This window comes from Felis catus, chromosome B2 (genome assembly GCF_018350175.1).
Source record: "Felis catus isolate Fca126 chromosome B2, F.catus_Fca126_mat1.0, whole genome shotgun sequence".
Lineage (NCBI taxonomy): Eukaryota > Metazoa > Chordata > Mammalia > Carnivora > Felidae > Felis > Felis catus.
The window spans coordinates 53,317,493-53,340,264 of record NC_058372.1 but is presented as its reverse complement, the minus strand read 5'-3'; the positions used below and the strand labels follow the sequence as shown (position 1 = coordinate 53,340,264).

The 22,772-nt window shown below is 36.1% G+C and overlaps 1 protein-coding gene across 4 annotated transcripts in view; it reads left to right on the top strand.

Annotated features, from left to right (window-relative positions):
- COL21A1 (collagen type XXI alpha 1 chain) overlaps window positions 1-22,772 on the top strand; it is a 248,843-nt gene that overhangs the window by 137,210 nt on the left and 88,861 nt on the right. For 3 of the 4 annotated variants that reach the window (XM_045057676.1, XM_045057675.1, XM_045057674.1), the window contains 7 exons: window positions 6,479-6,647; window positions 6,759-6,975; window positions 9,534-9,707; window positions 10,869-10,946; window positions 12,778-12,786; window positions 13,097-13,180; window positions 20,477-20,539. In XM_045057676.1, the coding sequence (XP_044913611.1) occupies window positions 6,479-6,647; window positions 6,759-6,975; window positions 9,534-9,707; window positions 10,869-10,946; window positions 12,778-12,786; window positions 13,097-13,180; window positions 20,477-20,539 (794 nt within the window). The remainder of the gene's footprint in view (window positions 1-6,478; window positions 6,648-6,758; window positions 6,976-9,533; window positions 9,708-10,868; window positions 10,947-12,777; window positions 12,787-13,096; window positions 13,181-20,476; window positions 20,540-22,772) is intronic. The other variant, XM_045057677.1, reaches the window with a different exon arrangement.

Sequence of the window (22,772 nt, the reverse complement as noted above, 5' to 3'; positions counted from 1 at the left end):
CTTTGAAATATCATGTATAATCTCTGTCCCCTAATTATGTATTTCATTTTCATAACACCTCCATCCTTTTAAAGTAGCAGCAGACATGCTGGTAGAGATAAAAAATTGGTACAACAACTTGGGAAACGCTTGTGGCATCGTCTGCTAGAGTAAAGCATATAGATCCCCTATGAAACAACAGTTCTACTCCCAGATATATGACGACGAGAAATAAGTTCATATATTTACCAAAAAGCATCTGCAAGAATGTCCATAACAGCTTTATTAAAAATAGTCAAAAAATGTAAACAACTCAAATGATCGCCCACATAAAAGTGGATCGATACGTTATAATACACTATAATTCATACAGCGGCATACTACACAGCAACAAAAAAAGAACAAGTCACCGTTAGGTGCAACAACATGGATAATCCCACAGATGTTTGTTGAGCAAGCAAAGCCAAGTAAAAGAGTATACTCTATGGTTTATTTATATTAAGTTTAAGAATGGACAAAACTAATCAATGATAGAAATCCTAACAGTGGTGGCCTCCGGTCGTGGTAGTTATTGTCTGTGAAGGAACTTGAGGTAACTTTCTATGGTGTTAGATGTGTTCTTTGTCTTGTCTGGGTACTAGTTATATATGCATGTAAATATGTGCCGGTTGATGTGCAGTTGAAATTAGGGCATTTTATTGAACGTAGATTGTACCTTAATAAAAACATTTTTTAAAACTCCATACAACGTCTGTTAAAGTAAAGCACTGTCTGCTGATTTTTTTTCTATACACCTGAGGCTGTATGATTATATGGTGCTCCAGCCCAGTCTCTGGAGTCAAACTCAGGTCTAGGTTTGATTCCTAACTTTGTCAACATCACTTTCTTGAAGTGTGATCTTGAGTTAAGTAATGACTCTAACTTTGGTGATAAAGGTCATGTTTTATGAACATTAATATCCATGTATAGGAGGAACATTAGGGACATGTTAAGATGGTTAAGGAAAAAAAAGCAATGGTGTGTATGTTAAAATGATACATAACTGCAATATCTTACAAAAGCTCTGCCAAATTAAAAATGAAACAAGAGTAAAGAATGAGGTAAAGGAATTATACACATACTATTGTCTGGGTGTGTAAAGGCAAAACACATTACTCTTTCTCCATCTATAGTATTCAAGCAGGAATAACCAAGAAAATTCATTATATTACATAATCAGTGCTTTTACAATGAAAAATGGCAAAACCAGATGAGTTATTTGTATAATTTTGTAAGACTTTAAAATTGTACTTTCTTAACTATTTATTAAGCCAAAAATGATTTTTACTTTTTGTATTTTTCTTATTGTTAAAAATAATATATTCTATGATCAGTGAGGCTACTTAATGGTGCAAAAGATTCTGACTTGTCTGGTTGGTGCACAAGTTATACTAAAGAGTAATAAGAGTCTCTTGTTCTCATTGATTTACCGCTGAAATCTGTACTTACTGTGTTCCACTGCCTGTCAGCCATGCATCTGGCAGACATCTTCCTTAGATGAGAACTGTTGACTCTAAATTAACCTAGATTTCAAGGCAGTGGGATTACTTGATGGTGAAGGAGAATGAAATTATTCAATCTGTAATGAGAAAAGAAATTGTGTGATGATGGGGCTACCTTCTTTCTTATTTAATCTTTGGTAAGAGGCTCTGTGCTTCCATAATTTATTTTGATTTTGCGATTTTGTTATATTTATTATTATTTGCTTTTATATTACTATGTTATATTAATCATTAATTATTAACATAATTAATATATTAAATATATTATTATATTTTTAATATGATGTGATTTAGTACCTTGGTACTAAATTGAAACAATGGTGACTGTACTTTCTTTTAATGAACCTGTGCATGATATTAAAGTACATGATATAATAGACATTCAGAAAGGCAAATGTATTAAATTGCCTCTGAATACCATTGAGGGGTGTGTATCAATTGGACATATACTCATGTTTGCCTTATCATTAAAACCAAGTTCAATCCGGGAAGTCTTAAGAAGTTGGCTTGCACAGATCTGCACCAGAGGCCCCAAAGGCAACTCTATTTTATTGGACTATCAGGTGTGGATCAGTAAAATTACTTTCGGTTTCTGACCACAGATCTTGATAGAATTCCTTTGTTCTGAATAAAATATTTGACTTCTGGAGAGGGGCAACATATAAATAATGTGGCAATGTGGAATTAGATTAATTAGGCACTTAGAAAGTAGGCCAGATATATTTTGGAATAATGTATTCATTAGTGTTCCTATGATGTTAACTTATAGGTGGAAAAGTATAGCTGGAATTTGTTCTAGTTAGACTCAAGACATAGGTTTTGTGTCCTTGTCTGTGGCAGAATTTAAAAAAAAAACATGTTTCTGTGACCTTGGTAAGACTGTATTATATTACTAAGCCCTGAGATTTAATAGAAAAGCAAATTTTTTTTCTGTGTTCTATGGATCATTTAAAAATTTTTTGAGTATAATTTTAAGGCCAGGTGTACAACATAGTGTTGGAAAAGTTTATACATTATGTTATGCTCACCACAAGTGTATCTACCATCTGCCATTATATGACACTATTCAAACATGATCAGCTATGTCTCCCACTCCCCTTTACCTGTATTGACCATCTCCCTACCTCCCTCTACTCTGGCAATCATCGATTTGTCCTCTGTAATTACAGGTCTGATTCTGTCTTTTGTCTATTTCTTCATTTTATTTTACTTAATTTTTTTAGATTTCACATGTAAGTGAAATCATATGGCATTTGTCTTTCTTTGACCTAATTCCCTTAGCATACTACTCTTTAGGTCCATCTATGTTGTTGCAAATGGCATGATCTCATCCTTTCTTATGGCTCTGTAATATTCGTGTGTGTGTGTGTGTGTGTGTGTGTGTGTGTGTGTGTGTGTGTGTGTCACATTTTCCTTATCCATTCATCTATCAGCAGACATTTAGGTTGCTTTGATATCTTGGCTATTGTAAACAATGCTACAACAATCATAGGGATGCATCTAATCTTTTTGAATTCATATTTTTGTTTTTTGGGGGGGTAACTACCCAGTAGCAGAATTATTGGATCATATGGCATTTTGATTTTTAATTTTTTGAGTCACCTCCATACTGTTTGACATAGTGGCTGTACCAATTTACCTTGCCCTCTACACTGTTCCTTACCAACACTTGTTATTTCTTGTCTTTTTGATTTTAGCCATTCTGACAGGTGTAAGTTGATATCTCATTGTGCTTTTGATTTGTCTTTCCCTGATGATCAGTGATCTTTTCATGTCTTTGTATGTCTTCTTTAGAAAAAAATGTCCATTCATGTCCTTTGTCCGTTTTTTAATTGGTTTGTTTTTTGGTATTGAGTTTTATAAGTTCTGTGTAAATTTTGGATATTAACCCCTTTTATTGTATATATCATTTGCAAATATTTTCTCCCATTCTAAAGTAAAGTGGATTAAAGTTCTAAATGTGAGACTTGAAGCCACAAAATTGCCAGAAGAGAATATAGTCAGTGATATCTCTGATACAGCTCTAGCAACATTTTTCTAGATAATTATCCCCAAAGGCAAGAGAAAGAAAAGCAAAAATAAGCCATCCAAACTGAAAAGCAGACATTGCTGGACCCTAGTGTTTAAAATAAATAGAGTAATCTTTACTCATCCCAGAAAGCATTCCTATTCTGAATACTCTGAACATATAAGTGTAAAATGAAATTGAAACTGTGTAGTTGGTATAGGAAATCATTTGTGAAGTTAGGTCTTCTGTTTTGTTTACTCTTGTTCCTGAATACATTCCTTTAAAATAACTTGGTATGTCTAGATTGTTCTAATTACTTATTGTGGGTGTTATAACAGGCTCCCAACCGAGTCTCTCTTAGCATTTGACTTGCCTTGTATTTAGCATAAGTTCCACGTTTCAGTTCTTATTTCCAGTTTCCATACTTCTCTCTAGATGTGGTTTATATACTTATGCATATATTCCTTTTTTCTACACAATGGGGGAAATTATTTCCCTAGGTTTCTGCTGAAGTTTGTGCAGAACTGTTGGTTGTTCCATACATAAAATAATTGCTCCATCTATAAAACGTAGCATTTTATGTATGGAAGCTTCTTTTACCAGTTTCCTATAACTAGGTATATACAAACATAATACTGGTATCGGAGCATCTCAACTACCTTTTTTTTCAGTTCCCATGTATTAAGATATCTTACTGTTCTCCTTACAGGTGAACAAATTGGGAAGAAAAATTACCTTCAAGAAAATATAGTTGGTTAAATACATTTTTCCTAATAAGATGTGCTAGGTAGAAATGAAAACATGGCTGTATGGTACATTCTTGATTTCACAAGCCATGCTACACTGTTCCCCCATGAAATTGTGGGGATTACAATACAGTGTAAAGGACTTTGTTGTAGCAAAAGAATGAACACAGTAATTGCTTTATCCCCTGCACTTATGGGCCATTTTGGAGTCACAAAGCACTTTCACATACATCACATTCGATCCTCAGAGAATCCCTGTGAAGGAGATCATTGTTCCCACTTCACAGATGATAATCCAGAGGTTCAGGAGAGGTTAAGAGAGAGGCTTAAGTCTAAAGCTAAGGTTCTTGTTTGAAGTCTGAGATCTTTATCTAACATCAGAGAATTTCTCATTTGTAAAGCAAATCAAAGGAGTAATTCAGATCTAAATATTCTTATGATGTAATGTTTCACACATTTTCTTTCCAGCTGACCTTCTTTCTTTTGTAGTTTTAAATCAAATGCGTCTGAAATGAGGCTTCATATATTGTTCTGCATACCTCCCCCCACCGCCTGCCAAAAAAGAACCCCTGCATCATGACAGGAATTATTTAATTTGATTGATTTATGATTTAAACTCTAGAATATAGTGTTATTAGGAACACATTCCCTGCTGTTCATGTTTTCATTGGGAGTAACTTCAACTAGACTGACTCTTCTGACCTCTCTCATCCCTTTCTAGCTCCTTACCGGTGAATGAGAAAATGAGTTTTCAGATTAGTGAGTTTGTTAAACGTCACTGGTCATGGTTGGCAGAGTGCCTTCGGTTTTCTTCTCCTTGAGTCAGTGAGTCTGGGGAGCTAGTGTATTCTGGCTTCCTCTCTAGACCATGTATGAGCTTAATGGGCAGACCCTGCTTCTGAGGTGGGAGAGGGAATAAGTGAGCCCTGCGTTGCTGGGATGGTGTGGGGGTTAATCATGGTGTGCAGTCTCATGAAGCTCGCTGGATCAACGTGTTTGCCTCATTCCTGTATCTCCCCATAAGTTAGCTCCAAGCTTACCAGAGAAAGACGGTTGTAATTCATTGGGTCACTTCAAAACTTAAGACCCGAAGAGAAAAATGTCCCTCCTTTTCCAGGAATACTTTTTATTTTATTTCTATCAAACCTTTATTTTATTTCCAGTATTCTATGGTGTAAGTTATGACTGTATGTGTTAGGCTCATAAAATCCATCTCATTACTTTTTATTGTATTGTAAATATGATACTTTTCCCTCTTCTTAATGTTGTGTAAGAATGATTGTTTTAAAGTATGTTTAGTGGAGTTCTTGTTTTATTTTGTTAGCTGCTCTATAAAATGTAAGCAGTCATGCTCAATATGTATGTTATATGAGGACTTTGGAAGAATCTGAAAATACTGCAACATATCTACAGAACAGCTTAATTGCATTCAACCATGTAAAATTTTCCACGTAATTTTAGGTGCTAGTTTCTCAGCAAAAAGTATGCCATATTTTTTGACATATAGACGATTGTATAATAGAAATATTAATGATTTTTCTTAAGGAAATAGTCTTTATTTATAAATATGATTAATGTAATAATATAGTTAATAATAGATGAGATAATAGCCTCATTTTGAGTACTTTGATGAACAGAAAAGACCCACAGTTTTTTCCAGAGTAATAGAAACAATGTGCTTTGAACTGTGGAATTATTAACTGCTTAAACTGGAAAGAATATCAAGAACGACACCTACTTTTTTTACCCCTCAAATGCTGTGAATGCAAGAATGGAATCTTAGAGTTCATCTCCTAGATCCAAGAAATTTAGAATTCTGCAAGGTCATGTGACAAGTTAACACCAAATACTGGATGAGAATCGTGAATGCCATTCCAGTCTTCTCCTACCCCACCGGTATCAGGTTGCTTCGTGTTCAAAATAGTGAAGTCAAAACATCAACATGGTGTTGTTCTTAAAACAGTACATTAGCAAGTGTTTCTTTTATATTTCTGTTTTACTTTTATCCCTTTTTAGGGGGAAAAAGACTTTTGAGACTTCGAATGCCAAAATCACTCCTGCATATTTTTTCAGACAATGCATTTACATCCATTTGTGTGCATATGCAGATTTTATTTTCTCTAATATTTCTCCTTTGACATTTTTTCTTTGTCGAAGTAATCTGTGACTAATTAACGTTTACTGCTTTTGCTTTGGATTTGTAGAATCTGTTTGTCCAACACGAATTCCAGTGGCAGCTCGCGATGAGAAAGGGTTTGATATTCTTTTAGGCTTGGGAGTAAAGAAAAAGGTTAAGAAAAGAATCCCACTTTCACCAACAAAGATAAAAGGATATGAAGTAACATCTAAAGTTGACTTATCAGAATTCACAAGGTAAACATTATGACATTATGTGTTGATCTGACTTCTTTTTTTTTTTTTTTTTGGTATGTCTGTAGATATGTTGAGAATTCTTTAAGCTTATGCATATTCTTCTTTTTCTAGCAATGTTTTCCCAGAAGGTCTTCCTCCATCATATGTATTTGTCTCCACTCAGAGATTTAAGGTCAAGAAAATGTGGGATTTATGGAGAATTTTAACCATTGACGGAAGGCCACAAATAGCAGTTACCTTAAATGGTGTGGATAAAACATTACTGTTTACAACAACCAGCATAATTAATGGCTCACAGGTGGTCACCTTTGCTGACTCCCAAGTTAAGGTAAATATGCCTGGGTATGAGTATGGTGGTATTCATGGTGGTATTAGCAGGTTTGTGTGTGTTTGGAGGAAGGGAGCCATAATTTTAACACGGCTGAAAAGATACTGACTTCATAATTTAATGTTGCTTTACTGAATAAAAGCAACAGATGAAGGAAATTTGTTTTTTTTTAATTTTTCAATATTTATTTATATTTGAGAGAGAGAGAGAGACAGAGTGCCAGCAGGGAAGGGGCAGAGAGATGGAGACAGAATCTGAAGCAGGCTCTAGGGCTCTGAGCTGTGAGACATCAGGACTGGAACTCATGAGGAGTGAGATCATGACTTGAGCCGAGGTTGGACTCTCAACCTACTGAGCCACCCAGGTGCCCTGAAGGAAAATTATTTCTTAAATGGGATTAAGGGGTGGGGCAAATTCACATTTTTTGAGTGCCTATTACTAGTTGCCCTGAACGTGTAATTATAATATCCACCCAAGGAAGAAGGTATTGCTGTCATTGTACAGACAGAAAAAAAAAAACACCAAAAAAACGCAGGGATATTAAATCCCACCTCAAAATAACACAGCTAGTAAGTGGTGACATCAGGAATTGAAGTTAGGTCTTGTCAGTTTCAAAGTCTGGTTGGTTGTTCTTACATTACCATGTCCTACAAAATGCTGAGATCAAGACATTTGTTAGAACATCAAATACAGGTAGATAATGGGTAAAGAATTCACAATTATTGGGAGGACATTTTGTTTCCCCAGAAGGAAGCTGTATTTAATAAAATTGATAAACTAAAAATAAAAGTTTATTTTCCAAGTCAAATATGTTCGGAATACAGATGTAGTGATAAAAACAGTTATGTTTTGGTCATTATTATAATTATGGTAGTCTAACACTGTATTGTATAATTTAGGAAGTGTACAAGGTTGTATATGAAATTATGCATCTATGCAATTTCATATGGTAAGCAGATTAAATTTTTAAAAACTTTATTTTTATTAAAGGCAAATTGCTAGGTTCTATAAGAAATCACAAATGAATAAGGCATATTTCATACCTCGAAGGAACTTATATATAATGGAAGATTGAAGGTCTCTGATATCTAATAGGAGTACTAAGTATTAGTGGACTGTAGAGGGAAATGTAGATTCTAATACAAAATGTGGACAAGACTTATTAATGAGCTGCTTTTTGGATGGGACTTTGAAGAACGAATAGGATTTTGATGAAGAGAGCTACGGATATGTAAGTCAGTGGTTCAGTATTGAGTAATCATGTATAATAAAATGCAGGGTTTTTATTTAAAGGGTAGAAAGTGGTGCCCCCTGTGTTTGGAGTATAAGATACATGAAAGAAAGAGCTAACAAGGTGTGAACTCAATTTATGGGGACCTGGAAGCCATACACAGGGTTTTAGACTCATTCAGTGGATGACAGGATTCCATCTAAAAGCCTTTAATAGGTGTGCCATGGTCAAAGCAGCACGCTCTCCTCCTTTTGCTTTCACAAAGAATACTTACATTTCTTTCCTGGAATTGGCATAGGTCCTGGGAATCCGGAAATTAATAAGGTGTGGTATCTTCTCTTGATGAAATTCTAGCGAGAGAGATTAATGGTAGTAGAGGTATGAAGAATGGCTTAGAGAGAGCAGGATTAGAGATGCGTTTGAAAATTATTTAGATAAAGCAAGATATCCATGAACCTAAACAATGGTAATAAGAATGGAAAGGGAGAAGTGAATTTGAGTCAAAAGTCATATTTGGTAGAATTTTGCATCTGGTTATTATTAGAACTGAGGGGAGGGCAAGAGGTAAAGACACTTGTTGCAGTTTAGAAACTGAAGATATTATTATCTGAGGGAAACTGAAAGGAAGAAAGTTTTGGGGATAGTTCAAGTTCATTTTGCTTACACATTCTCTCAGTCTGATTGTGAAATATCCTGGTAAAATTATACTAGCCAGTATTAGAATTGTAGGTCCCATATGTAGGAATGAGGTCCAGGCTGTTGATGTAGATATGGGAGTTATTCCATCGAAGTAATAATTGTCCTGTAGAAGTGGGTAAGATAATCAAAGGGGAGAATGAAAAAGGCCAATGACAAACCTGTGGAGAATGACCTCATCAAAGGGCAGGTGAGGAAGAGGAGCCTTTGAAGAAACAGAATAAGCAAATGGAGAAAAAGAAACAAAGATGATCAAGATGGTTTGAATCATGGAAGTTGAATGAGGATATCAAGGAAGATGGACTCGTTAAGGGTGCAAAGTTGCAATGAAGTAAATAGGATGAAGAATGGGAGAAGCCATTTGGATTCAGACGTAAGAACTTTTTTTGTGACCTTGAAGGAATTGCTTCAGGAAATTGATACATCTACTAATATGTAATGAATATGTAATGGAAAATGGGGATTAATTAATTAGTAGCGTTTAAGGTCCCGCTTGGGTCAAGGTGAATTAGTACATGGTACAGACCATCTGTGTGGTATGGATTTATGGTTGGCAGCGAAGGAATGGGAACAAAGAAAATGAAAGATGTTAGCATTTTGTTCATGAATGTTCCATACTTTCTTCCTGTAGACATTATTTGATGAAGGCTGGCATCAAATTCGTCTCTTAGTAACAGAACAAGATGTAACTCTGTATATCGATGATCAACAGATTGAAAACAAGCCCTTACATCCAGTTTTAGGGATCTTCATCAGCGGGCAAACTCAAATTGGAAAGTATTCTGGGAAAGAAGAAACCGTTCAGGTAGATGAACAATGATTTGCTTTTTGCTTTGTATAAAGTGGAGCTCTCCTTTCCGATTCTGTGTCTCCCTCTCTCTCTGCCCCTCCCCCGTTCATGCTCTGTCTCTCTCTGTCCCAAAAATAAATAAACGTTGAAAAAAAAAAAATAAAGTGGAGCTCTTGCTGTCCTTTGTGGTAGTATGTACAACATTTAACTGCATTTGACTTAATTATTAATTCCTTTAAGACACTTAAAATGTATTCAGTTTATTAGTGGGATTTTGTATTTGAGTGTGTATTAAAATGCAAAGTTAGACTTAATAGATTTTATAGGAATTCTTAGAAAAATGTTCCCCTGGGTTAAGGGTAGAATTCTACATTCTTAGGAAACATTAATTTCATATTTCCCAGGAGATACCGAATTTGGAAAAGAAAATGTAAGATTGGAGCTGTGAGTAGGGGCTATAAAATTTGTTTGCAGCTGTGAGGATATAATAAGATGAATGCATCTTGGTGTTCTTTCTTCTTAAAACTAATTTTTGATATTTTTGAAATATTTTTGAAGCTGGAGTATCTATCTGTGGTTTGAGAAGTGTGTGTATAAAAAGATAGCCATTTCTTGAAAAATGCTTTGTTTGAAAAGGTGTGTTTTTCCCACTGTGTTTCTATTAAGGGAAGACTGTCACATCCAAATTATGCACATGGTCTCTCTGTATTAATGTTACATGTCAAATTGTAGTAAGTGTTTAAATAGAAACAGGTGTTTGGCCTACTCATCACATAACACTCCATGCCATCAACTAAGTGTCTGAAACGAAAGATGACTTCTTAAGCCGACTCTATTGTAATCAGAAATGTTGCAGAGATTTAGGATAAACACAGAAAGCCTGGGAAAGCTTTTAAGTGTGCTAGGAAATGCTCTCTAGACTAGCTCTTAATACAGAGATAATAATAAAAGCTCCACTGGTTCCTGAAGGACATCAGAGATTTGTTTTTAGTGCTAGAGTTTTCGTTATGAATTATGTTGCATCACATCTTTAAACTGTATCTTAGGTGTTCAGATTTAGTGTTTTTATGTTTTAGCTGAGTGCTAAACCTTACGTAACAGCTAATGTATTTGGGTTGCTTTTATTAAGCTATTAGCTTGTGCCTCAATTTTAACTTGAGTGGGTTTTGTTCCTAGTTTGATGTCCAGAAGTTGCGAATCTACTGTGACCCAGAACAGAACAACAGAGAGACGGCATGCGAGATTCCTGGATTTGTGAGTAGGATGGATTATTTTCCCCCGAGTGTTGCTTCAGTACTTTCAGAGCAATAAACAAATGACAGATAATGTGTGAGCCTTAATTAAATATACGTTAATTTGTTTGTTAATTGTCAGTGCAAATAAAGTTACATTGATTAAAACATATTTCATAATTGAAATAAAATTATAATGTATCTCTGTACACATAAGGAATGGAAGAGCACAAGGAAGTATTTTTTACACATCTCAGTGTGTGATATTTCCAGTACTCAAGTGAAGCAGGGCTGGGCCTGCTCTAGAAAAACATAGGATTCTTTGTCTGAATATCTAGAGTGTAAATACATTTCTATATTTCATTAAATGTGTGGACAGAATACCCCACACAGCACAGTTCTAAAGAATAGGAAGTGATTCATTTTCCTGTTCATCAGCACGTTTTCTCAAACCATAAGGAATATATAGGTTTCTTTTTGTTGTTGTTACCTAAGTAAGATTTTCTTGTTTCTAGGTTATAAGCCACTTTCTATTTATGTAGCTATATTCATTAATGTGTTAGGAGGAAATAATTATAAGCTAAAATATTAGTCTGATTATATATGTCTGCTCCTAGTATGTGTGTGTGTAATCGATCCCTCTCTCCTTGGACCTATATGTATGTATGTATGTGTGTGTGTGTGTGTGTGTATGTGTATATATATATATATATATGTATATATATATATATATATACATACACATATATATGTATATATGTATATACATATATATATACACATATATATATATTTGTAATGCAAATAAGGCAGAATATTGTAAAAGTTTCCAGTGACATTTGAGCTCATGCTATAGTTCTTTTAGTTTGTAAAGTCATACTGTCATAATCTCCTTTTTTCCTATCAAACTGAATAATCTGCAAATCCACATGTTCTGAAAACTTGAGGATGTGGAGCAGTGCTATGAAGGATCTATAATAAAATCCAACATGGAACCTTTTAGAAATAATTCATTCTTGGTCTTTTAGATAGGTAGTTGTTTAAACACCGTAACTTTTATTTTAGATATTTATAGCTTAGAATATGAATCTCTAATCTCTCCTAAAAGTACTAATAAGTGATTGCAGTTGAGAGTCCATCTTATATACTTATTTGTTGATATTTCTTCATCGATGTGATGGCCATTACCATTACCCTCCCACATCATGAAAGCCCAGGATTAAATGGTGCATTCTCAGTCCTCACAGCCACTGTTTTGTGTTTTTATGTCTCTTCCCTTCCTCTGAGGTGTGAGTTCATGAGGCTTGTTTGCCTTTTGCATCTTATTCCCACTTTCTTATCTTCTGATTGAATTTATTATTGTTTGGAAAGATTATTAACCTGTTTAAAATCATGTGTTATTCACTGAGAAACAGATTGTTGAGTGAGAAGTTCTCCTAAAGTAAAAGGCATAAAATTTAATGCGTGGAATTTGTGACTTTCTCAGATGTGTTTTGGCTTTTTCCTCTGGTTCTTAAATGACTTCCAGAAAGTTCGAGGGGGCATATAAATCTCACCGAGGTACTTTTGCTCCTGAGTGGCCATTATACCAAGCTGCTTTGGCATTTTCGTTTACTCCTTTCACTCGTCATTGTTGTTCATTTCCTTACTTTATCCTACTGTAAATGTTGTCATAACATGTATAAATAGGTACTTTTTTTAAGGATAGTTGCAAGCAAATGTTTTAACTCTTGCCGGTTCCAATACTTCATGTATCTGGAACCTGGACAATGAAATATCTGTAAATTAGGAAGAAAATTTAGAAAAAATTAAAAGCATCTTTTAAAACCCATTTGTTCTTCCTTTTCTTTCAGAATGGTGAGGTAGGCCTGGAAACTATTATTCTCCTTAAGGTAGTATTTGTACTGTGGGACTGTTTAGCTTGCTTCCATCAACTGTGAGTATATTAGACAAATAGAACTCATTTTTTCTGTCATTGGAGTGTATTTCATTTTCATAGCTTTTTGTGATTCAGAATTTCGTATTGGATTGGTCTGAATAAAATTGGAAAGTCAGTGTGAGATACCTTTACCATTTCGCACAGACATGCAGGTGCATACACATACCTGTGTACACATGCATATGTATGTGTCTTCCCACATTTGTTGTTTATTTCCATTTCTGTCTTTGCAGTGCCTCAACGGTCCCAGTGATGTAGGCTCTACTCCAGCTCCCTGTGTTTGTCCTCCGGGAAAGCCAGGACTGCAAGGCCCCAAAGTGAGTACTGCCTAACATGCTTTTCTTGTTAAAACCCACAAACAAAAGAGCTGAGCAAATGCGCAAAATTCCTAGGCACCGCTGGCCCTTTATTGAAATTTCTACTTAGTGTCTTAGAACAGTTTAAAACCTGAATTTTAGTGATTTTTTTTAAAGAAGCATATCCTAATCTGTAAGTGCCTTTGAACCTAGAACTGATTCCCCTGGCCCACAGTAAAGTGAGGGAACTTTATTAGTTTGTTTGCTGGCTTATCTGGTTCCCTCCCACCACCCTCAAAGACTGCTGCCAGATACCAAGAACCATACCTCCTTACAATCTAATAAAAAATGAAGAAAGGGCATTTGTTGAGATGTGTTCGAAATTCTCAGTTTGTCAAAATGATTTCCAGATAGGGGGTGCCTGAGTGGCTCAGTTGGTTAAATGTCCAACGTCAGCTCAGGTCAAGATCTCACGGTTTGTGAGTTCAAGCCCCACATCAGGCTCTGTGCTGACAGCTCAGAGCCTGGAGCTTGCTTCAGATTCATTCTTTCTCTCTCTCTCTCTCTCTCTCTCTCTCTCTCTCTCTCTCTCTTTCTTTCTGCCCCTCCCCCACTCACACGTTTTCTCTCTGTGTCTCTCTCAAAAATAAATATTAGAAAACTTTTTTAAACAAATAAAAAGAAATGACTTTCAGATAGAAAAATGAAGTAGAAATATTAAAATTGACTTCAACATTATGTTTGATGTCTAATTCTAAAAAACAGGCATATAGAGATTTATTAATTTTACTTAATTATGTGATAATCACTTTGGGGAGTAGGTCTATTAGTGATACTCATATATGCACATCTTCCAGTTACGTATATTGATTTGTGTGTATATATGTTAATTGTGTGTATGTGTATATAAACATTTACATATTTATTTGTGTATTGTACATTTTTATGTGATTGGAGTCATGATGTGCATACTATTTCTCAACTAGTTACTTTTTATATAACTAAATATTTTGAACATGTTTCTATGCTATTAAATATGAATGATTGAGTGTTAAGTTAATACTTACTGTGGCATCACTTAGACCCAGCCTGATACTGAGATGTTAAGTGGTTTGTCTACTCTATGTGAATCTTATTCATTTAATAGTATTTTACAGTATCACTTAAATAAAAATGATGTCTAACTTGGAAGCAGGTATGACTCCCTAGCCAAAAAGAGTGTTTTGTGTATTGATCATTTATTGCCTGAGGTGACCAAGCAATAAATATGAATTATGATGTTCATTTCGATGGAATTTCCTTAAGTGTTTTAGTCATCATCACTGAAAATTTTAGATTTTAAACTGCTCATCTGATTTAATTCTTCCTATCTTTTATGCATGTTTCTCCTGTCCATTTTTATGTGATAGCTCATGACACACTCCAGGTCTAGCATTAAAATCAAGAAAGAAATATAACTTAACAAATAAAAGTACACATTCATTATTTTATTTAAAGAAAATCTATTTGGTTTGGAATTTGACTTCAGTATATTATAATCAATTTATTATTATAAAGTATTTTTAAATGGCATTTAGGTAAGTTAATATAAGTGTTCTTCCTTTTAAAGTTTATTTATTTATTTTGGGGGGTGAATGAGTGGGGAAGGGCAGAGAGAGAGAATCCCAAGCTGGCTTTGTGCTGTCGGTGCAGAGCCCCACACAGGGCTTATATGTATATGTATATACATACATATATACATATATGTATACATATATACATACATATACATACATACATATATGTATACATATATACATACATATATATACATATAAATTCAATTTGAAATATTAAACATAAGAATTATTTGATCTGTAAGATATATAATATGGAAATGAGACTCCCATTATGTCTGACCTCTCAAAGCCCAGAGTGCTTTCCTGGCTCCCAGGGAGGTTCTGGCCACCCCTCGGGTACCTTAAGGTTTGTCTTCTTTTGGGGAGACATCAGATGCCTCTGATGCTTTCTGAATCTTTATTAGTGATCTGTTAGGTGTCTTGAAGTGACATCAGTTTTTATTCACATGTGTTTCTACAGCAAAGTTCCAGAGCACCCTTTGTCTTATCTGGTAAAGCCTCTGACATCCAGTGTTTCCAAGTTCCACGTGTTCCTCATGTTCATTTTCTTAGTCATAATCTCACACTATTGCCACCTACTACTTTAAGTGAAATTGCAGTTTTCCACCAATCTTCAAGTTGGCGTGCCTTCTCGATCTGCTTTCCATTTTCTTCAGAAAATCTGGCAGGAGAACAGGAACACACACATACTCTTCCATCCTTTTAGGGCTCTTTCCCCTGGAGGTGGTTCCTAGCCCACATCAGGGACCTGCATGTGAAAAACAAAATCCCTAGCAACACTCTGAGTTGTATTTCCTTTAGAGAATTTCTGGCTTGGGGAATTAATAGGGTTTTAATTAGATCTGCACAACTGGAACTAAAACAGATGAAGTGTTTTTACTTATAGATTGAACTGAAACTTAATGGGCATTTTTGTTAGATGCTCTCTGGAAAGTTTTGTAGATAACCATCAAATAGAGTTACCTGTGAAAAACAGATCTAGTATTCCTGCTAACCAGAAATAGATTTCTGGGAGCTGATAGTTGAGTCCTGAGACTGAAATTGAGGTGAAATTCTTGTGTGGGTAGGTGGGTAAATGCTTATTCTAGGATAAAGAAAGTCATCTGTTTAGAATTCTCTGAGTTTCCAAAAGATAGGACAACCCTATTGGAAAACTAGGTCAAATTAACTGTGGTAGCCTGTACTTAGACTTATCATGGCATTATAACTCTATAAAAAGCATAGAAATATATGTCTGTTACTGGATTGCGAGTTCCTTAAAAAAAAGCTAATTCATTTTGCATTCTTAATGTCAAATATAGGGAGGATCCAATAAACCTGTTGGAATAATTTTTCTACGCAAGCACTTTACATTTAATAAAAACTAAATTCTCCTTTGAAATTCCAGTGTCTAACAGTTTTTAATGATGGTAGTTTTTTAATTTAACGAATTATGAAATCATTGAACAAATAAGATTCACCCCTCTTCCCAGTTGACTTGTGTGGGATGGAATGCCTTTGTTGTGCTGTGGGAGATCCAGGCAATCCCCAATTTACAAACACCCCCTTTCAAAAGACCTTTGTGATTGGCAGGTTCTCTCTCCACTTGAGTAGTCATAGGAACGTTTGTGGGGGCAGACTCCCACATTTGATCTAACCTTGATATTAGAGCTATTAGTTCAGAAGTGGAAAGAAGGCGTTTTGTCCTCTTTTTAGGAAGGAGCAATTTCTTACTAATCCTTTCCTCTGAAATTACTGCCTCCTCCTCTCCAGCTGTATCTATCTCTATTGACTTCCTTTGTTTCACCCTCATCAGTCCACTGATTAGGGATTTCTTTGAGCTATCAAAGTATCCTCTGTTTAAAATACAAAAGCCTTTGGAAAATTTCAGGGGCCACCTGGCATTCACATTTTTTTGTAGATTTCCCCAGACTAAGTGGATTCCTTCTAGCCTGTGAGTGGGTGTTTGAGTTTTGAGGGAGGGAAGAGGTTGGTTTGGGAGGAGGGAATAGGTTGTAGGTCAGGACTCCTGCAAGTCTTCAGGGGAGCATGAAGGCACAAGGATTTTTGAGAAAAGGGCTTGAATACCTGGGATGTGGGCCTAGGTGAAGGGCTCCAAAGACCTTTGTTTCAGATGAGCAACTTAAACTATTAGCTTGCTTCTGCAAGCACAACTGTTTCTTACTTTAATTATTCATATTTACACGACTTGAGAGGCCAGATGCAGAGATGTTTTAGCTTAGTCCATGACATTTCCACTCCTGTCAACAACTCAAAAATCCTGTGGCACGAGTTCAGTTCAACATAAGTAAGTATTGCTTTTCAGCTGAACACATAGTTTCTAAAATTCAAAATGTGCAAATGTTTCAACTAAATTAGAAGAAACTGGATTGGGAATTTAGTCACAGTTGTACAATAGGCCCTACGTCTCATGTAATGTATTTGGAAATTGTTTTTCATGTTAAGTTTCTTAGCAGTCCCCAGGTCTGGTTCTAATCAGTGTATGCGTTTTAATGTGGGCAGGGACAGTGGTGTTTAGCAGCATGGACTCTGGGCCTGCATTGGCTGAGTTCAAGTGACATCTTCACTACTGCTGTGTGACCTTAAGCAAGTGACCTATCCCTCCGGGCCTCAGTTGTCCTATACAGAAAATGGGAATAATGAAATTACTTGTGTCATGGGATTATTAAAAGGATTAAGTAATTTAACATATGTAAATCTCTTACAGCAGTGTGTAGCATATAATTAACAAAGGTTGAGCATCAGCTTTTATTACAGTAATACAATTGAATTTTTATTCTGATTGGTCGTCTCTCCAAAATTAGTGTTTTACTTTATTCTCCCAATTTTATGGAAACAACACCAACCCTTCCTGAGTTGTTGCAAATAAATAGTAGGGCAATAGTCAAAATAGCCAGTAAAACCTGCCAGAAATAATAGAACCTGAAAAAGAGATTATTTTCCCTCTTGGGGCCCGTTCACCAGTGTTATGGTCCTTACAAAGTCACATTGGATTTATCTTGTGAGTGATTTTTTTTTGTCTTGAAACCTAGTTGTTATTTATTTAAAATGTTAAGTATGTTTTGTACTTTTATGCAGCATTAAACCACAAATCTCGTTTCTTCTTATCCCAAACCTGTATTTCAGCTTTGTCATAAAAAATAAACCCTCTAAGATCCTTTTAATATCCTAGATTTTGCTGATGATTAATATGCTGCAAATAGAGTCATTAACAGGAAATTTGACTTAAGTCAATTGGTAGGGTCACGTTGGTGGCTCAGTTGGTTAAGTGTCTGATTTAGGCTCAGGTCATGATCTCATAGTTCATGGTTTTGAGCCCCACCTCTTGCTCTGAGCTGACATTGCGGAGCCTGCTTGGGATTCTCTCTCTCTCCTTCTCTTTCTGCCTCTCCCTTGTTTGTGCTCTCTCTCTCTCAAAAATAAATACACTTAAAAAAAGTTTAAAATAAATCAACTGGCAAATAGTTCTTGAATCTCTACTTGATAGCATTTTCAACCCCTGCCTCTTCTGCCAAAAAAGGAAGAGTTTGCAGAGTCTCAGTTCAAATGATAAATGCAGACTAATCAAGGAAAAACTGAAAGAATTCTACTTAAGAATAAGGAAATAGGTAAGAGCTGCTAGCGCATTTCAAAAGAAAAAGACAACAAGTAAAAAGGAATAATTGATTCTTTTTTTTTAAATGTTTTCAAGAGAGAGAGGAGAGCAAGGGACAGGCAGAGGGAGAGAGAGGGAGACACAGAATCCGAAGCAGGCTCCAGGATCTGAGCTGTCAGCACAGAGCCTGATGTGGGACTCGAACTTGGGAACTGTGAGATCATGACCTGAGCCAAAGCTGAACGCTTAACCGACTGAACCACCCAGGCGCCCCTTAAAAATAATTTTTTTTAGTGTTTATTTTTTGGAGAGAGAGAGAGAGTGAGAGAACAGGGGAGGAATAATTGATTCTTAAGTGGATAAGGAAGGAAAACTTCTTGCCAAGAGAAAAAAAAAAATGGAATGTGTTGAAAGACCTCAGGTCCAATCTGAACATGGATAAAAGATGGCAGGGAGGCCAGAGGTGAAGGTGGATCCTCTCATAATAAGAACAGTAAAACTCAGGGTGCCTGGGTGGCTCAGTCAGTTAAGAGTCGCATTCTTGCTTTCTGCTCAGGTCATGATCTCGTGGTCATGAGATTGATCCCCATGTAGGGCTCCACGCTGAACATGGAGACTGTTTAAGATTATTTCTCTCTCTCCCTCTGCCACTCTCCCCTACTCATTCTCTTTCTCTCTCTCTAAAATTAAAAAATAAAAATAAAAAAGAGAAAACGCTAACTACCTAGAGAACCAGAGTGTTACTCCTTAATGGAAGTCCTTGGGTTAGAATTATAAATTCTGTCTCTTCAGGAAGACATTACATGTTTCAGCATTATTTTTCTCCCTGGATTTATAGCTACTCTTTCTCTCTTTTAAAAATGACATTTCCATTTTTCTTAGCCTTTCCTTGTGCTATGCCTCGTGGGCAGCTCCTAAGTGAAAAGCCCATCCCTCCTTCATTGGCCACTTCATAGAGTTCACATAGTTCTTTCCATTTTTCCTGTTCTATTTTTCAGGAACAAATCTCCCTAACCAGTAGCCTGAAGTAGTATTTCAGACTAGCAGATCTGGGTCTGTGAAAGTACCCTTAGTATTGGTGTTTAGTTAACTTACAATTATTGGGGTCCTGTGTGAATGATTTCTTAATTAATTATTGAACTGAAATCAGTTGTATTACCTCTAGGCAGGAGTTTACTGATAGTATATGTTTTTAAGCAAGATGCCCCATGTGGATCTCATGGACTCAGTAATAGATTAATACATTAATTTTGAAGTATTTCTTAGAATTAAATTATACAACTCCCTTATCTCACAAAAAACGTTCCCTTTTTTATGGGTGGTGACCATCTGAATGCCATTGGGCAACATACTAGAGTTCCATAAAATGTGCCTGGGTGAATTGTCATATTGTAGGGAATAGTGTTCTTTGGACATCCTTGGATTGTGAAGGCAAAGGTCATTTCTTCATTTCTAGGTATTAAATGTGTTAAAGACTGTGGGGGTTGGGCAGATTTATTTGGCTTGGCCATGCTTTCATGTAAATATTCAGATTTAAAAATTTTAACATTATTAAAGAGACGCATTGACTGGAATAAAAGCAATGAGTGTCATACAGCTTTAAACTTGAGTCCCATGTGTAAGATCATAGAGCCTGTGGACTTAAAAAAAATTGTGAATTGAATTATGACATTATAGGTCATTGATATCTGTAGTGTAACATTTAGAATAAAGACTGTAGACTTACAAATGAAAGATGGCTATTATTGAAACCATATTAGCTATGACACTTAATTTGTTTAGAATTCTAAAAATGTCCTGCCATAAATACTGACATTTTACATTAGTGAAAAGTATCTCACTTGTTATACTTGATATACTCACAGAAATAAATCCTTGAAAATTTTGCATAATAAAAAGCCTTTATTTGGTAAAGTGGGTGTTTAAAATATGGCATTTTTCTAACCCTATTTTGGGACTTATGTTTTTTTTGTTTTGTTTTGTTTTGTTTTTTAACATACAGAGAGGTACAAATAATGGAATTGGTTTGAACCTTGAAGGCGTCTTATTGCATCATTATGGTTGGTCATTTTGTACTGAGGATTTTTTTTTTTTCCTTTCTAGGGTGAACCTGGACAGCCTGGGAACCCCGGCTACCCTGGACAATCTGGTCAAGATGGTAAGCCTGTGAGTACTGAAAGCTTAGTCATCTCCAGTACTGTGATTATGTCAAAGTAAAAACTGCACTGGGTAAAGTTAAACAGGCAAGGAAGACTTTATTCAAGACTGTTGTAATAGGGAGAGAGATTGACCTTTATTCAGTGAAACAAAGGAAGAGTTCTTGCGTGCTGGCCTGAGCTAGTGAAAAAGTACTGGAGAACTTTAGGTGGGTGATCAATGGGGTGGCAGGAATTGAGTTATCCTGAGTTTGGCAGATGTTTTCCTGTGTGATTAGGGCAACTGTCTTTGGTAATTGGCACTTCTCAAAGTTAGGGTCCTACCCTCCCTCAGAGACTGGAAGATCCGGGTACTTCCCTTTCTTGATGAGTGTATTTCAAAGGGATGGCTCCTAGGTCCTTGAGAAAGACGTTTGTTGCTAGTTGCAAAACTGACAAGAAATTTTGAAAAGGTTTGCCACTCAGAGGGTCAGAGAAAGTGACAAATTTTCTAGAGTATAAATGCTCTAAGAAGAGGGAGATCAGGAGCCTAGGGTCAGGAAGAAGGCTGTCTGAAGTTTAGTTAAGCTGAGGGGAACATTAAGCCTGGTTGGGTCAATAGGATCAGCTTTCCAGTCACTCTTTAGGTGCATTATCCCCAAATTGCATGCATCTTTGTTACATTTAAAACGTTGTCTAGTGAGTATCGATGCATAGCTAGGTTCAGAAATCTTTTTGTCTTTTTCCTTCATGTCTATGGCAGTTTTCAAGTTGAAGATCTTTTTAAAAGTGATATTTTCCTAAGAACATACGTGCACTGGAATATATTGACTAAAAAAATAGTATCTTGTAAGTTTCAAGAGAACTGTAGGGAGACTTTTGAATTAAGGAAACATAAAGCAAATCCACTTTAAAGCATTCTAGGCAAATATTTTCAGATAGCTCAGCTGTCAACATGTTTATAACAGCAAATAAACATGAGGAATTTGCTTTTAAATGTTAGATAATTGTCATCCAAAATATCTCTTTATCATGAAACATTAACTTATTGCATGAAGGATGGGAAGGTGTGTATTGTGAGTCAGTAATATTTAAGGAATGAAGGAACCACAGCCTGATGTTAGACTATCACTATCCCAACCATCAGGATAGAGGAGCTTGTTAGTTCCTGAGAGAGGTTTGCTGACAAATTCAATACAAAAATATAGCCAACTTTTGAAGAAGTAGTGATGTGCTGGGGTCTCATACGCCAGTTTTGTGTGGGAAAATGGTACACAGGTGAGCCTTTCTGGAGAGAGATTGTTGGAGAAGGGAGTTGGAAGAGGTCACAAAATGGTCACAAAAAGCTGTAGAGAGCTGAGGAGCTGCTGGGTGGCTGGGGTGGTGCTGCTCAACTGACACACTGGGATGCATTCTAAGTGTGATGACAATGCATTTGGGAATTTTGAGATAGGAAGTAACTTGACCTGGCTTATGTTTTAGAAAGATAAATATGAATATTATGTGGAGAGTAGATTATATAGGGCAAGAGTGGAAACAGGAGATGTGTGGGAGGTTATTTCAAGATTCTAAGGGAGAAGTAAGACTGGCTTGGATGGGTTGATGTGGTGAAAGGGAAGATAAGTGGTCATATTCTGGATTTTTTTTTTAATGTAAAGCTGACCAGAATTGCTGTCAAATTAGGTGTGAGGCATGAGAGAAGGAGTCGAGGAAGACTCCGAGGATCTTTGTGTGAACAGCTTACTGAGCTGGACAGCCCTGGGAGAGAATGCCTTGTTTCTCCTAGGATGCCCATGGTGCTTGCTAGGACATTAGAGGAATCTTGAGTTCAGGGATGTGAGTTCAGGGAATGAAAATACACAGTTGGGACTCCTTCGTTTGTATATTTATCTATATCAAGCCACCAGAGTGGATGCGATCATTTAGAGAGTAATCACATATTAGAGAAGGGAAGAAGGCAGTGGACTGAGCCTTGGGCTATCTTTAGAGGAAAAAGGGGAGGAAGATGCAGCCATGGAAACTGGGAAAGAAAGGCCAATGAAGTAGGAGGAGAATCAGCAGGGGGTGGCATCCCCAGAAGCCAGGGGAAAAAAGCATTTTGAGAAGGGAGTGCTCAGTTGGGTCATTGTTGCTAAGAAGTTTTGAAAAATGAGCTCTATGCCTAGTCCATTGAATTTGCTAGATGGAGGTATTGGGGCCCTTGATAAATGGGGTTTAGGGAAGGTGGGTATAAAAGCTAGATTGAAATGGGTTCAAGAGAAAGT